This window comes from Condylura cristata, unplaced genomic scaffold, assembly GCF_000260355.1.
Source record: "Condylura cristata isolate star-nosed mole 26May11 unplaced genomic scaffold, ConCri1.0 scaffold00019, whole genome shotgun sequence".
Lineage (NCBI taxonomy): Eukaryota > Metazoa > Chordata > Mammalia > Eulipotyphla > Talpidae > Condylura > Condylura cristata.
In genome coordinates, this window is record NW_004567120.1 from 18,712,597 (window position 1) to 18,726,215 (window position 13,619).

Sequence of the window (13,619 nt, forward strand, 5' to 3'; positions counted from 1 at the left end):
ACACACACACACACACACACACACACCACACTCCATGCTCAGCCGTTAAAATGGAGGAACAACTGCTAGTCATTCAATAACAAACAGCAGCTTACCCCCAAGTGCTACACCCTTCAAAATATCTGAACAATTGCAAGGAAATAAAGAAATCTTCGTTTCTGCTGAAAGCGAACACAGAATCAGCATGCATGGCTTTCACGTAAATTTAGTTGTCTTTGCCATGATGGGCTATGATTACAGGTAAAAAGCAGTGTATGAACTGTACCTCAAGGACTGAGAACTATTTCAAACAATCAGTCCTTAGCAAAGAGAAATCCTTTCTAGTGTTAAAGACAAAAGGAAAGGTTTCTGAGTCTTCAGTATGAACTATCAGGATTATCGATAAAAAAGAGTTGTTTAAAATATGCCATAACATTTCATTTAAAATATAATTAGAATGTCTGGTCCACGTTGAATTATTAATGTCGGTATAACTGTTAAAAAGTTATCAAAAGACTGATTCTATTGAATTGGCCTCGGCTATTTGTTTTGTTTTCTCCTGGAGGTTTCTGTTTGGCAGTGAGAGCAGGATTTCTAAACTACGTTATTCTTCTGCAATTTTTTTTTGTAAATTTTCTGCATGTGTTTTTTAGACAAAAGAAAAATTACCAGTTTATAAAAAAGGAGCCTGAAGAGTGTGCTCCTAAAATACAGACACGAGTTTTTATAAAAAGGATATTGGTTTCTTGCTATAAAAAGCCACCGAAAGGTGTCAGACCTGAAAACAAATTCTCACAGTGTTTTCAGTGTTGGCTGTTTACAAGGCATTCAATAGAACAGAGATAGATGGATACCATACAGTTTGTGTAATAACTCCCTATGCTAGACAGCCTCCTAGAGGAACCAAGAATATCAAGTCCCTCAGCCCCAATTCTTGTTAATTGCTTATTGATTTCCAATTGCCCCTGGGGAGAGGTTGACAAGAAAGTCACTGTGCTTTAGAAACTCAACTGAAATGTTTATGGGCTTTCTAAGGGCTGCCTATTCTCTTTGTTAGCTCTGCACTGGACGGTCAGGATTACAAATTGCTGGTGTTTCTCCTCCTCAACCGCCAGAATTGGTACTAGACAACAAACTGGGGGATCAACCAGGAGTGAAGAGCAAGGCTGGGGAGCTCCCTTGCCATCCTCCCAGGATCTTCTAGCATTCTTGAGATCTGGAGACAAGGGGCATGTGTTTGTCAATGTTGGATTGGCTGGTAAGTTTTATTTTCCCCCACAGATTCTCATTTAAGTGCTATGTATGTAAACAACCCTTTACAGAAGGAAGACTGTTGAATATGAACAAAGCAAGGGAGGGAAAAATACCGCAGGAGCCTAAGTATTCAATAGAAATGTCAAGGAGTAGCACATTTTTCATTTCTGGAAAGTTACCCCAAAGGATGGTTATCGATCTATCTCTTACAATTGGTAACTGTGGATCAGTGGCCCAGAGGAGAAATCACAGGAAAAGAAACCCAACATATTACAGTGTGTTCTAAAAAACAACAACAAAAAAATAAAAACTTCAAAGCACCAATAGCACTGTTGGACACTTGAACAGAAGTACCCTATTGTAACTGTAAGCTTGGATTTGCACTCTGGACTCTGAACACTGTCTCCTCCTTCACATGGAATCACCAAGTGAGTCCGAGTCATCCAAGGACAGAGGCAGGTACAGGTCCTGTAATAAGATAAGAAGCAAAGTTAACTCTCCTTTTCTTAACATCGGAAATGGGCAAGATGCTATCTACGACTGTTTCTGTCTTTTTTTGTAATTAAAAAAATCTCTATATTCACAGGAAATTGAAGTACCAGAACCCATTCCTATCCCAACATGCCCGTCACTCAATTTTCCATCTTGAAGTTTTCCATGCACCCCCATGTATGCATGTGCATATAATCCTATGCATTCTATCATGTGTGTATTTGCATGACCATCACCACAGTCAGGATATAGAACTAAGTCCTCTCCAAAGACTCCCTCCTGATACCCTTTTATAGCTACACCCAACCCTCCCAAACCCATAAGACTTGGCAACCAATATTCTGCTTCCCATCTCCACAATGCTGTCATTTCAAGAATGTTACATAAATGGAATCTATATGTAAACTAACGTTACCTCAAAAAAAATAAAAGCCACGACTTTACTGTTAATAGAACATCACATCCAAAAATAGCAGAATTCACATTCTTCTTGTGTGCCCATGGAACATTTTGCAGGATAGACTATGCTACATAATAAAACAAGTCTCAGCAAACAAAAGGGATTAAATCCATACAAATTTTGTTCTCTGACTACCATGGAATAAAATTAGAAAGCAGTGAGAGAAAGATATTTGGTGGAATTTAAATAGCATAAGGCTCAGTAACTTATGGGCCAAGGAAAAAATCACAAGGAAAAGTAGAAAATGTACATGTATACAGTATGTGTAACCCTTTGGGATTGGCTGTTCCCATTCAGCATAATTTCCTGGAAATTTATCCAAAGTGCATACATCAATCAGTCACTCTGTTACGTGGCTGAATAGTATTCCATAGTGTGGATGTTGTTTAACATTTCAACCACTGAAGAACATGTGGGATGATTCCAGTTTGGAGCCGTTAGAAATAAAAATGCTAAAAACATTCATGTACAGGATTTCATGTGAACTCAGGCCTTCATTTCTGTGGGGTAAGTGCTGAAGAGACACTATTGTTGAGTGGTACAGTAGTTGCGTGCTTGCTTTTGTAAGGACTGCCATATTGTTTTCCAGAGTGGCTGTACCACTTACATTTTCACTCCAAGAGTATCAGTGAGCCAGTTTATCTACATCCTCACCAGCATTTGGCGTTATTAATTTTATTTTAATAACTATTACAAGTTTTCAGTGATACCTCATTAGGGTTTTAATTTGCATTTCCTTAAGAGTTAGTGATGTTACACATTTTTTTTTTCATCACATAGTTGGCATCTGTAATTCCTTCTCAGTGAAATGTTTCTTCATGTCTTTTGTTCATTTTCCAGTTTGATTTTTCTCAATGTTGAATTTTAACAGCTATTTGTATATTCTGTATATGTCTTTGTTTAGATAAGTGCCTTGTAATTATTTTCTCCAAGTATGTAGCTTGTCTTTTCACCTTCCATGGTCTTTGACAGAATCTATGTTTCTAATTGACGAGGTTCAATTTATTTTCCTGTTGTATGGATTGTGCTTTTGCTATCAAATCTTTGCCTATCCAATCTTAGATTTTGTCTTGTTTCCTTCTCATATATTTTACATTCTCATATACATTTCTGAGTTAATTTTTGCATAAGCTGGGAGATTTAGGCTGGAGGTTCAAATGCACTCGGATCACTTATTTAAAAAGCTACATTTCCTCCATGGATTGATTTCACACATTTGTCAAAAATCAGTTATGATTATATATGTGGTATCATTTGAGGCTCCCTGAGAATAATCAGGTCTTGAACAAATATTTAACCCAGAAATCCATCTCCATGTACCCATTTCTAATTTATCTCCTGATGCTTCCATTTCCCACCAAGAATTAGTATTCATGGTACCAATACCAATACTGCCCAAGTCTTGTCTTTGTCTGAGGAGATGGAGGCATCATAAAGCAACAGTTTTCCCATTGCTCTCAGAGTTCTGTTTGGAGATCTCGCCTCATGATTTCTCTTGGGAATCAGCAAAATACTACAGAGAACTGGGAAATGCATAGTCAATTATGTGGCTATTTAGGAGACCTTTTTGGTATAATGGAAACATGAAGCTTCTTTGGAGGATTATCCAAGAAAATTGGAGAGTACCATTTCTCCTAGAGGTAGACAAAAAATGAGAATGAGGAAGAAGGACACGAAAGGGGAGTGGAGGGAGCTATTTACTGACATTGAGAAAGACTTCTGCTGGGAAAGAAGGGGAGGGGCAACTTTTAGGTAGCTTAGGAAGAAAAAAAAGAGCAAGGTGTATTTAGGAACCCAAGGTTTTACCCCTAGTTAATTAGTACCATGATATTTAACCGGTCTTTGAGTATTGGTCTCCTCATTAAGAAAACGTAGACTTTAGAATGACTATCTATAAGGTCTATTCCAGCTCTAAGGCAATTATTTGGGATTCCCAAGGGAATACTGAATCTTTAGAAAATACAAGAAAGGCAACTAGAGTAAATAACTTGCTTTTCACCAATCCACTATCTTTTCACTGTAAGACTGGGATTGGTAAACTTTTTGTGTAAGGGGCTAGATAGTAAATAGTTGCTCTTTCTTTACTGGTCACATGTGGTCTCTGTCACGTAGTCCTCTTTGTTTACATGGGTTTCGTTTCTTTTGCAGCCCTTTAAAAAAAATTAAAAACTTTTTTTTCTAACATTGGGGCCATCCAGAAATAAGCAGTCCATAGACAGGATTTGGAACCCTTGTTCTAAACTACCAAACAAAATTTCTTAGAAAACTGATAAACAATTAGGAAGTGCAATGGTGAGGAAATAATAGGAGTACAGTAAAGCCTTGTAAAATTGAATTAAGGCAAAGTAATGTACAAAAGACAGACTTGCATCTTTGAAGGGATTTAGTTCCCATGTATTTGAGTAAAGCAAAAAGTTATCATTGAATTCTAGACTTCCAGAATAATCGTGTAAGAGTCTCTGAAAATTTGTCCCCATATAAATGAAGTAGCACTGTAAAAATAGCTTAAATCGACATTTTAGAACTCTGAAAATCAGCCATTGTTTTAAGACAATCCCAAAATTCACTTGTTCAAGACAAATTACAGAATTTGCTTCAACTTGCCCTATTCCCATTCTCCCCTATGCCCATCTACACCAAAACTTTGAAAACTAGCAGCCTTATAACTACACTGACTGAAAGAAAAGCAACCTACAGTCACTACAGGATGCAGAATGGGTTTAGAGCTTCCCCAAATGCCCCACTCCCTGGGCTCAAATGGACACTGTTTCGGTTACCTGGTCCCACCTTCCTGGAAATTCTCACTTGTAGGACTCTATTTAATTTAACTCAGTGCACACTCACTAACTACATCAATTTTTCAGGGAACAGTTGTTTAAAACCATGATTGCTTCAGGTGAGTATAATACTTAGAGTGAATGAGCTGCTCAATACCTTAAAAGGAAAAGCAGGAAAATTAGACGGTCATAGAGAACTATGACTAAATCCAATATATTGCAAGGAAACTATACAGCCAAGCACGTTTTCAGGATGGGGCATATTCTCAGAAAAGACCTGAGAAGACTCTAATCTCTCACCTTCGGTTGGCCTTGAAGCCCTGTGTAAGCAGCTAGTCATGAAGGCTAAAGTACAGTTGTAAACTGCCTGACAAAGCATTGAAATCGTGCCCCAGCACACACACAAAGTCCTCAACAAAGGCTGGGGGACTTACTGGATCAAGGCATTTAAAGAAATCGACCAAAATTATCACTCAAAAATTAAGGAGAAATGAAGACATTCCCAGAGAAGCTAGGAGGCATGTCTTATAAGAAATACTTGAGAAAATCTTTCAGGAATATATGAAAGGACTATAAGCAGTAATTCACATGGGAAATAAAGAACACCAGTAAAGGTAAATGCATAAATACATTCAAAACACATCAAAGATTTATATTTGTAATTTATTTCTTCTTTTATCCAATTCAAAAAAAATACTGTGTGGACTGGCAAGTATAAAAATGTGTTGGTGGATTCACTAAAGATATTCATTAAATTCGTATGTCAGTAAGTGCCCAAAGGAGGGGGTGGGGGATAACAGAGCTAGACTAGCAAATTTTTTAATACAATTGAAATCAAGTTGATAGTAATTCAAAGAATATTATATGAAGATGTCAACTTTATTCCCTGGGGAAAGCATCAGGAAAGTAATTCAAAATAAAATTCATTGAAATATAAGGGAAATAAAAGGGTATACTAGAAAAATATCTACCTAACACCAAAGAGAGCAGAAATAGAGAAATACACGAACAAGAAAATTCATGACATAGAGAAAACAGCAATATGGCTTATGAAATTCCTACCTTCCCAGTAATTATTTTAAACATAATTATATTAAGCACTCAAATAAAAAGCCAGATATTTGCAGAATGGATTAAAAAAATAAGTAAACCATGATACAGCCCTAGGTTACTTAAAAGAGATAAAATTTAGATTAAAAAAAACAGATCAAAAACAAAAGCATAGAAAAGTTTTACCATGTAGCTTGTAACTGAAAATCAGCTAGAGTGGCTACATTCATCTAAGCGAGCTCACATAGATTTTAAGACCAAAATTTTTACTACGAGACAAAGGACATTTTATAAGATAAAATGGTCAACACATCTGAAAACATAGTTATAAACACATGCATCTTAACACACAGCATCAAAATACATGAACAATAAACTTACCTAATTAATGGGAGTAAAAATTATGTCACTATAACAATAGAAGACTTCAGTACCCCACCATGGGTAGAATAATTAAGCAGAAGGAAACAGACTTGAACAACATCTGGTGGTGAGCATAGTGAGTTATGCACAGTATTTAAGGTGAGAAAATGTGCTCCTGAATGTTCACTATACAGTGTTGTCAAGTAATGTCACCTCAATAAAATAAAAACCCACAATTACACATCTACAGAACACTCCCTTGCAACCACAGCAGAAAATGCATTCTTCTCATGTGCCCATGGAATATTTTACGGGATAGACAATGTGAGATAATAAAACAAGTCACAATAATCTAAGAGGATTGAAACCATACAAAATATGTTCTTTGACTACTGTGGAATTAAATCTGGAAGCAATAACAGAAAGATATTTGGGAAATAAACAAATCTGTGGAACTTAAACAACAGGCTGCTGAGTAACCTGTGGGCCAAAGCAGAAATCACAAGGGAAAGTAGAAACTACTTTTAAGATAAAGAAAAATGAAATAACAAATACCAAAACTAATGGGATGCAAGTAAACAGGACTCAGAGGGAAATTGATAAGAAGCGACCAGAATATGCACACTCAGAGAAAAAGTAGATTAGTGGTTACTTGAGGAGGCGTTGAGTAGCAGAGGAAGGGGCTGTCACTGATAGTAGGCACAGGGTTTCTTTTGAGAATGATGAGTATACTCTGATAATTGTCACACAACTCTGTGATCATTACAACCCATTAAACTGTGAATTTTAGAGTACATGGGTTATATCTCAGTAGCTGTTATTGAAACAGCTTTGAAAATCCCTTCCGCTGGCAATTAAATATTGTGCATGGAATTCCTGAGCATGCAACTCTATAGAGCTCTGTGCTTCTATTAGTGTAATAAGTACATGGTGATATCCAGTATATAGTAATGTGAACCAATATAAAAGTTTGTAGTAGCTTTGTTCTATGACTATATCATGTTTTGCTCTAAAACTACATCACGATTATTGATGAAATCCACAAGTTAAGCTTGTACATAACATAAATCCATTCTAGCAGGAAGAACACAGGAATGAGTCAGGAGACACTGGTTCCAGATGCAGTTTTGCCATTTAACTTCTGTTTTCAGAAAGCAAAGTTAACCTTTGCTTCTATATCTGAAATTGAGGGAGATGTGGATCTATAAGGAATCTTTAAGATTCCTTCTGGTTCTAAAATGTTATAAAATATAATCCAGATCATTGCATTTTGCTTCTATTAGTTACACTAAAGCAGTAGAAAAGATAGACACTGAAGTTAGTCAGCTTCCTGGGTATTTTGCAGGCAGCAGCAAAGAGCTTTTGCATATGGGGCCACCTCCAGTCCGACAACTGAACTAGGCTTCAGCATTCACCCTTGCTCTTAATCATTCATGGAGCAGCCATTCGGTGCAGTCAGTGGGTTGGTGGAAATGAATCTCTGTGAGAATTATTCCATACTTTTAGCTCAGAGGAAGTGGGGGTTGCAGGTTCTAGGAGTACAATCTTGAGAAGACTCTGCTTGCAGCCGTGACTTGGAATGGGTAGACAGAGATGCAGCCCATGGAGAAAATCCATGGACTAGACCTAAGTATGTACTCCTGTCCCCATCAATTTATTTTGTCTTCAAAATGCATTTTCTTGTATGAGTAGAATAATGTTCAGGAAAAGGAATTAACTCAATCTTGCAGTCATGTTGATTGATAGGGAGAGGTACAGAAACACGCGTACTGCTTAACAGTACAAATAATTTGCACCTGAAATTCATTTGCTTCATCCCTCAGAGCCCTGCGGAACAAAATGTTTGTAACAAATGCAGCTGTGCTGGCGGTACTGTTGCAGCGAGAGAAAATAAAATGCTGGTCTCTGATCCAAGATGCTTATAGTCCAAAGGAGTCAGAGGAGTTTTAGAACCTGGCTTCAAGTTTGGGTTTACTTTTTCCCCAAATGTGCCCTGTACTTTTCTGCTGGTATGGCTTTGTTCGTGCTGATTTTTTTTTTCTTCAGTTGGAAAGCCCGTTCTCTTCATAAGCTGGCAAAGGCTTCAGGGCCCCTCATACATGTCACCTAGTCTGCCAGCATCCCGTGTCCCACCCTCCTCTACAGTCTTTTTTTTTTTTATTTTTCACTCTGATCATACTATCTAAATCCACTTAGAGTGGTGTCTGTGATGTAAAGGTAGGACCTGCTTTATTCATCAAACTCTCTCTCCAAGCATTTATAGGAATACAAAAAAGGTCTAGAAACAAAAGAAAATGCATATTTAAATAACATTAGTTATATTTTCAAAAACTATATTGAATATATTTTCCTTCAATCTCCAGACAACTTTGCAGACAAAATGACTCCAAGTTGAAAGCCATGAATTCAATGACTAATCCGGAAATTTCTGAAATAAACGAAAAGGTTTTCTTAGGTTTTTCGGTTCTTATAGTGTCCTCTTCAACTTGTTGAACCGTACTGGAGTTGTCTTTCAACTTTGCACCTCTTTTATCTCATCTGTAAAATGGAAATGCTACCTCCTCTTTTACCGGTTATCACAAGGGTACTTGAAAAGTTGCCTATGCAAAAGGCCAAAGCAAGGATGGAAATGCAAAATGTTGTTCTCATTATCTATACAAGGATTTACTTTCTGTCCATATTGTAACACTTCAGTATGCGGACTTTGGCTAACCCCTTCACAGCTGCATTAAAGAGGATTCTCTATGAGCTGCCTGAGAGGAGAAGCCAAAAGGCTGATTACAGCTCAGGGCCCTGTCACAGCCATCAAAAGTTACCAAAGGGATGCTGGGACTTCAAGTTCGTTTCCAATTGTGCAGAAGGAAAGTCATGGCCTCGGCCACCTGCTTCCTGTTTCCACTATGACTCACACCTTTCAGGTCCACTTGGAAGTTCAGATGTGATCTGCCTAGGCCCACTGCCCAAGGACCTCGATGGGACTAAGCTACAGGTAGTGATGTGTATGGAAGAGCTAGGAGCTGAGACCTAAACTTCAAGGGAACTGAGCAAAGGTCACAAAATACATTTTATATTATTCAGAATAAATAATTGGTCCTTCAGCATCGGTGGCAGGAGACACAACATGACATTCCTGCCCCAAATGCATACTCTGAACTTAACCACAAGGAAATAGTGGGCCAGCCCAAATTGAAGGGCATCCTACCTAGCCTGTACCCCTCATTTCTACAATAGACTGTCCTGAATGATTAGAAAAAAGAAGACTCAATAACTATTGCTAGATTAAAGAAAACTAAAGTGACATGACAACTGATGACAAGGTCTGATCTTGCATTGGATCCTTGACCAGATGAAGAATGTTCTATGATAAAACATTTCACTATGGTCTGTAAAGTATTATGTCATTGCAAATTTCCTGATTTTGATAACGGCACTATGTGGGTGGGGGATGTCCTTATTCTTTAAAAGCATGTGCTGAATTCTTTAGGGGACAAAGGGCAAAAAAACACTGAAGTGCATTTGTGTGTGTATGTTCAGAGGAAGAAGAAAATCACAATAAGAAAGTAGACAAAATATAAATAACTGGTGAATTTTTGTAGAGTATGCAGAAGTTTTTTAAAGTACTCTGGCAACTGTTCTGTAAATTTGAAGTGATATTAAAGTAGAAGGTGAAAAAAATAGTGAGAATTAAACTACATCTAAATGTTGTTTTTAGGTTTCCTGTTGAAAATGATATGTTATTTAATATTTATCGACTATATCTTAAAAGAGTAATTTTTAAAATAATATTTTTTAAAAAGTAAATGTAAAATAATACAGTTCACAGTTGGAAAGCACTGAGGCTCAGACAATCCTGCTACCTATTGTTCTAATCCTTCAATGATTAGATTCTTTTTCAAAACTAAGTCCAAAGCTGGGGTGGGGGTAAGGGTGAAATATCCACACACAAAAAAAATCTGCAAACCCAACCAGAAGAAATGGTTTAAAATGCTAGCACTCACCTCAATGGGCTTATGGATGATGGGTCCTCAGTTTAAATGACCTGGACATGTCAACTGAAAAGTTTAATGACTCAAGTATTTTAACCAAATACTCAAGGTGTTTTGAGGAAGGTACTGGTGAAGGTGCTGAAGGTTCTGCTTGTTTCCCAGAAGAGAAACAAGAGTGGAAATGCAAAGGCATAGATACAGCAAGAAGCTATGAGCCTAGGAGGCTCTGTGCCACCGTGAAATAATAGAGGCAGGTGATTTCACATCTCGGGAGGTCCATATTAACAAGCTTTGCAGCTCAGAAGAATAAGTGAAAGCTGACTGCAAAAGCAATTTTCACCCCTCTCACACTCTGGATAATGGAGGCCACACTGGCAGTTCAGGGATTGTCCTTCGGGGAAACCAAATAGCTCAGCAAGACAATCAGAAAGTTCTGATCAGTGTCAATACCAGAAGCCATAGGGGTCACTAAAAACATGGAACAATCCATTCTTTCAGAAATGATGGAGAAGGGAATAATAAGATTAACCAAGAAATTAAAATTCTGATGTAGGGGAAAGAAAATGGAAGTGACTGTCAGGCAATGATAAGCTGTTAAATATTTAACAAATGCCTTTTTGGGGAGGAAAAACCACCATCTTGCTTTGTAGTATTTGCTGGTTTCTGAACAATATTCTCATGGTGGCCAATTTCTAGTTCCCAATGTGTCACTGAGCACACAACTGGGGAAGGAAGCACACAGTCAGTTTTCATGAGCTACTGTAAGCTGCAGCATACCACTGGCAGTAACCTGGGTGCCAGTCCTTTGTCTGTCATATCTAGCTATGTCACCCTAGCAAGTACCTTCACCTCTCTGGGTCTCCACTTCTTCTTCTGTCAAACATCAACCAGACAAGATCTGGTCCAGCTCTGATGATCGATGGTTTTGTAATGGAGCCGGCCCTATTGGTGGCTTTTTGATATGAGGGGGAAAGTCCTCTCATATCAAGTCTTGTGAGCAGGGAGAAGACAAGAGAATACTAGAGGAAGCAGCCCTGGATTCTGTTAATTGGAGCAGAAATCACATCCATATGGCCTCAGAGACAAGGTTCAAGGCAATGACCGTGCCAGAATTTCCATGCAAAAGAAATGTCTGGTTTCAAGTCTGTCTGGCAATTGGGGCTAGAGAATGTATAAACTTTTATTATTTTAATGGGATATTTACTTGGGATGACTTCAAGGTATAATGGTGCCCAAGGCCAAGAGAGTGTATTTTCACCCATTCTTCCTACACAGAGCCAGAAGTTGGCCATTAATAAAGAATAGAGAGTGAAACAAGTAGCTGTTTATTTTTTGACATCCAGCCAATCGAACAGGAGAAACTCAGTGTTGACTTTCTTCTATTTGTTTCTTTATGTCACTTCCATTGACATGGAGACATGAGTTGCCCTCAAAATCCTCTTTGCTGGATTGGGCAGACAAGTGCTCAGCCCACCCTTTAAGCCTTTGATTAGTGACACCATTAGCCCAGAATAGGTATTTGGGATTTCTGTACTGCTTCCTTTTGGTTACATGTAACTGGAAGTAAATAAACCGGGGGAGTCAGAGGAATAAATAAATGACTGGAAGCTTGCCTCCTGCTGAAATTCCCAGAGCTTCAAGTTAATGGGCCCAATGAAGGGAAAGCCTGGCCTTAATGTGCTTTTGACATAGATGGAATAGAAAACCCTCCCACAACAATTTAAAAAAAAAAACCTGAATGTAAAGGGGTTTAGTAAGGTATAAGAGACGTAATACCTTGTGCTTCCGGAGGCTGCCAGGACTGGTGGGCGTAGAGATAGGAGACTGCTTAGACTTGGGGGTAGAGAGCTGGCTGCTGGAGGTTCCATTTGCTAGCCCAAGGCAAGAGAAAAGGAAGGGATAAAAAATCAACAGCATACAAAGGAACAAGTTATTCTTCCCCTCCGAAGACACTAAGAACATTCAAAGAAGGTACACAGACAGCCAAGTGATTTGATGAGTAGAACAAAGGTGAAAAGAAACACATTTCACATAAAGACAAGAACTGCAATCCTCAGTTAATTAGATCCTGGCGCTATGCAAGTCATAATCCTCCCACCCTCTCCCCCGAGTGCTTCCAATTACAGGCTCTGTTTCTTTTCAAATCTTTGTCATATTCCTTCACCAGTGTGACCCTAACATCATGTCCAGAAGCTAGTCTGGGAATACATTATTTTGTTTCAATTCTGTAAGTGAAAAAAGTAAGGCACAAAGAGGTTCTGTGCCCTACCCGATGCATGGGCAAGTCCTTTGGTGGCAGATGATATGGCAGATACAGGACAGCCCCATTACCAGTCCCCCACCCCATTTTCCTGATTAACTTCCTCATTCTCTCTCCCCTACCTCATCCTGTGAAAAGGACAGAAAGAAAGATTAAAAAGGAAGATTCAAGAGAATGTGAGGAGGAACAGAGAGGGAAATAGAAGAAAAGGCTCAATCACATGGTCCAAGAAGGGCACGAGGGAGGGAGATAGGTGATCAGCAATGGAGAGGAGAGACAAGGTTAAGAGTAGAAGGACAAGGAAATTGAAAGGGAGAGAAAAAGAGAGATATTAGTAGGCTGAGTTGTACTCACCCCCATTTATTTCTAACCAAGAAAATTAGGTAGCTTACTGTTTAATTCTATTGTATTCTCAGATTGTTCGATAGTCCCTTGCTGGTAAGCCTTTCAATATCCAGTCACATGAAGAGAAATGTGGTGTATTGACATGCAACAATCAAACACATTTGAACATGGATTTATGTTCAGATATCTCGAGCTAAAGATATATATATATATATTAAGCTAAGGATGTCCTTTGTTTATCTGAGACTTTCTGAAATATGCTTAAAAAGTAAACATCCCAAAGGTGCATAGTGGAGGTTAGAGGGGTAGAGATGAGAAGAGAGAGGGAGAGAGACAGAGACAGAGTAGGGGGGCTGTTCCATAGGAAGATGGCCTGAGTGCATTACTCTCACTTGCAAAGGTCAAAGTGAAACTGCTGTTTCATGACTATTTTCTGAGCAAATACTTCCTCTGTTCCACTTATAGTAACGTTTTCCTAGATTCTGGAAACTATGTATCAACTGTGGAGATAGAGGAAACATTGGTGTGGTGGTTCTGAGGTCACTTGGGCGCAAGTGAGCTGAGAAACGGGCCTCGGGCATCCATTGGTTGTTTTTGCGCAGAGACCTTTCTCCCTGTTGGGGATTTGAGGAAGTAACTCCCTCATTCAGCCA

At 38.5% G+C, this 13,619-nt stretch overlaps 1 protein-coding gene across 2 annotated transcripts in view; it reads right to left on the reverse strand.

The window, feature by feature from the left end:
- Nucleotides 1-606: 606 nt before the first annotated feature.
- The window catches only part of DCX (doublecortin), a 109,089-nt gene continuing 96,076 nt past the window's right edge, over nt 607-13,619 (reverse strand). Inside the window, exons 6-7 of one of the 2 annotated variants that reach the window (XM_004685716.1) lie at nt 12,138-12,232; nt 607-1,701 (exon numbers count right to left, since the gene is read on the reverse strand). In XM_004685716.1, coding sequence (XP_004685773.1) covers nt 1,645-1,701; nt 12,138-12,232 — 152 coding nt within the window. In that variant the 3' untranslated portion in view covers nt 607-1,644. The remainder of the gene's footprint in view (nt 1,702-12,137; nt 12,233-13,619) is intronic. The other variant, XM_004685715.1, reaches the window with a different exon arrangement.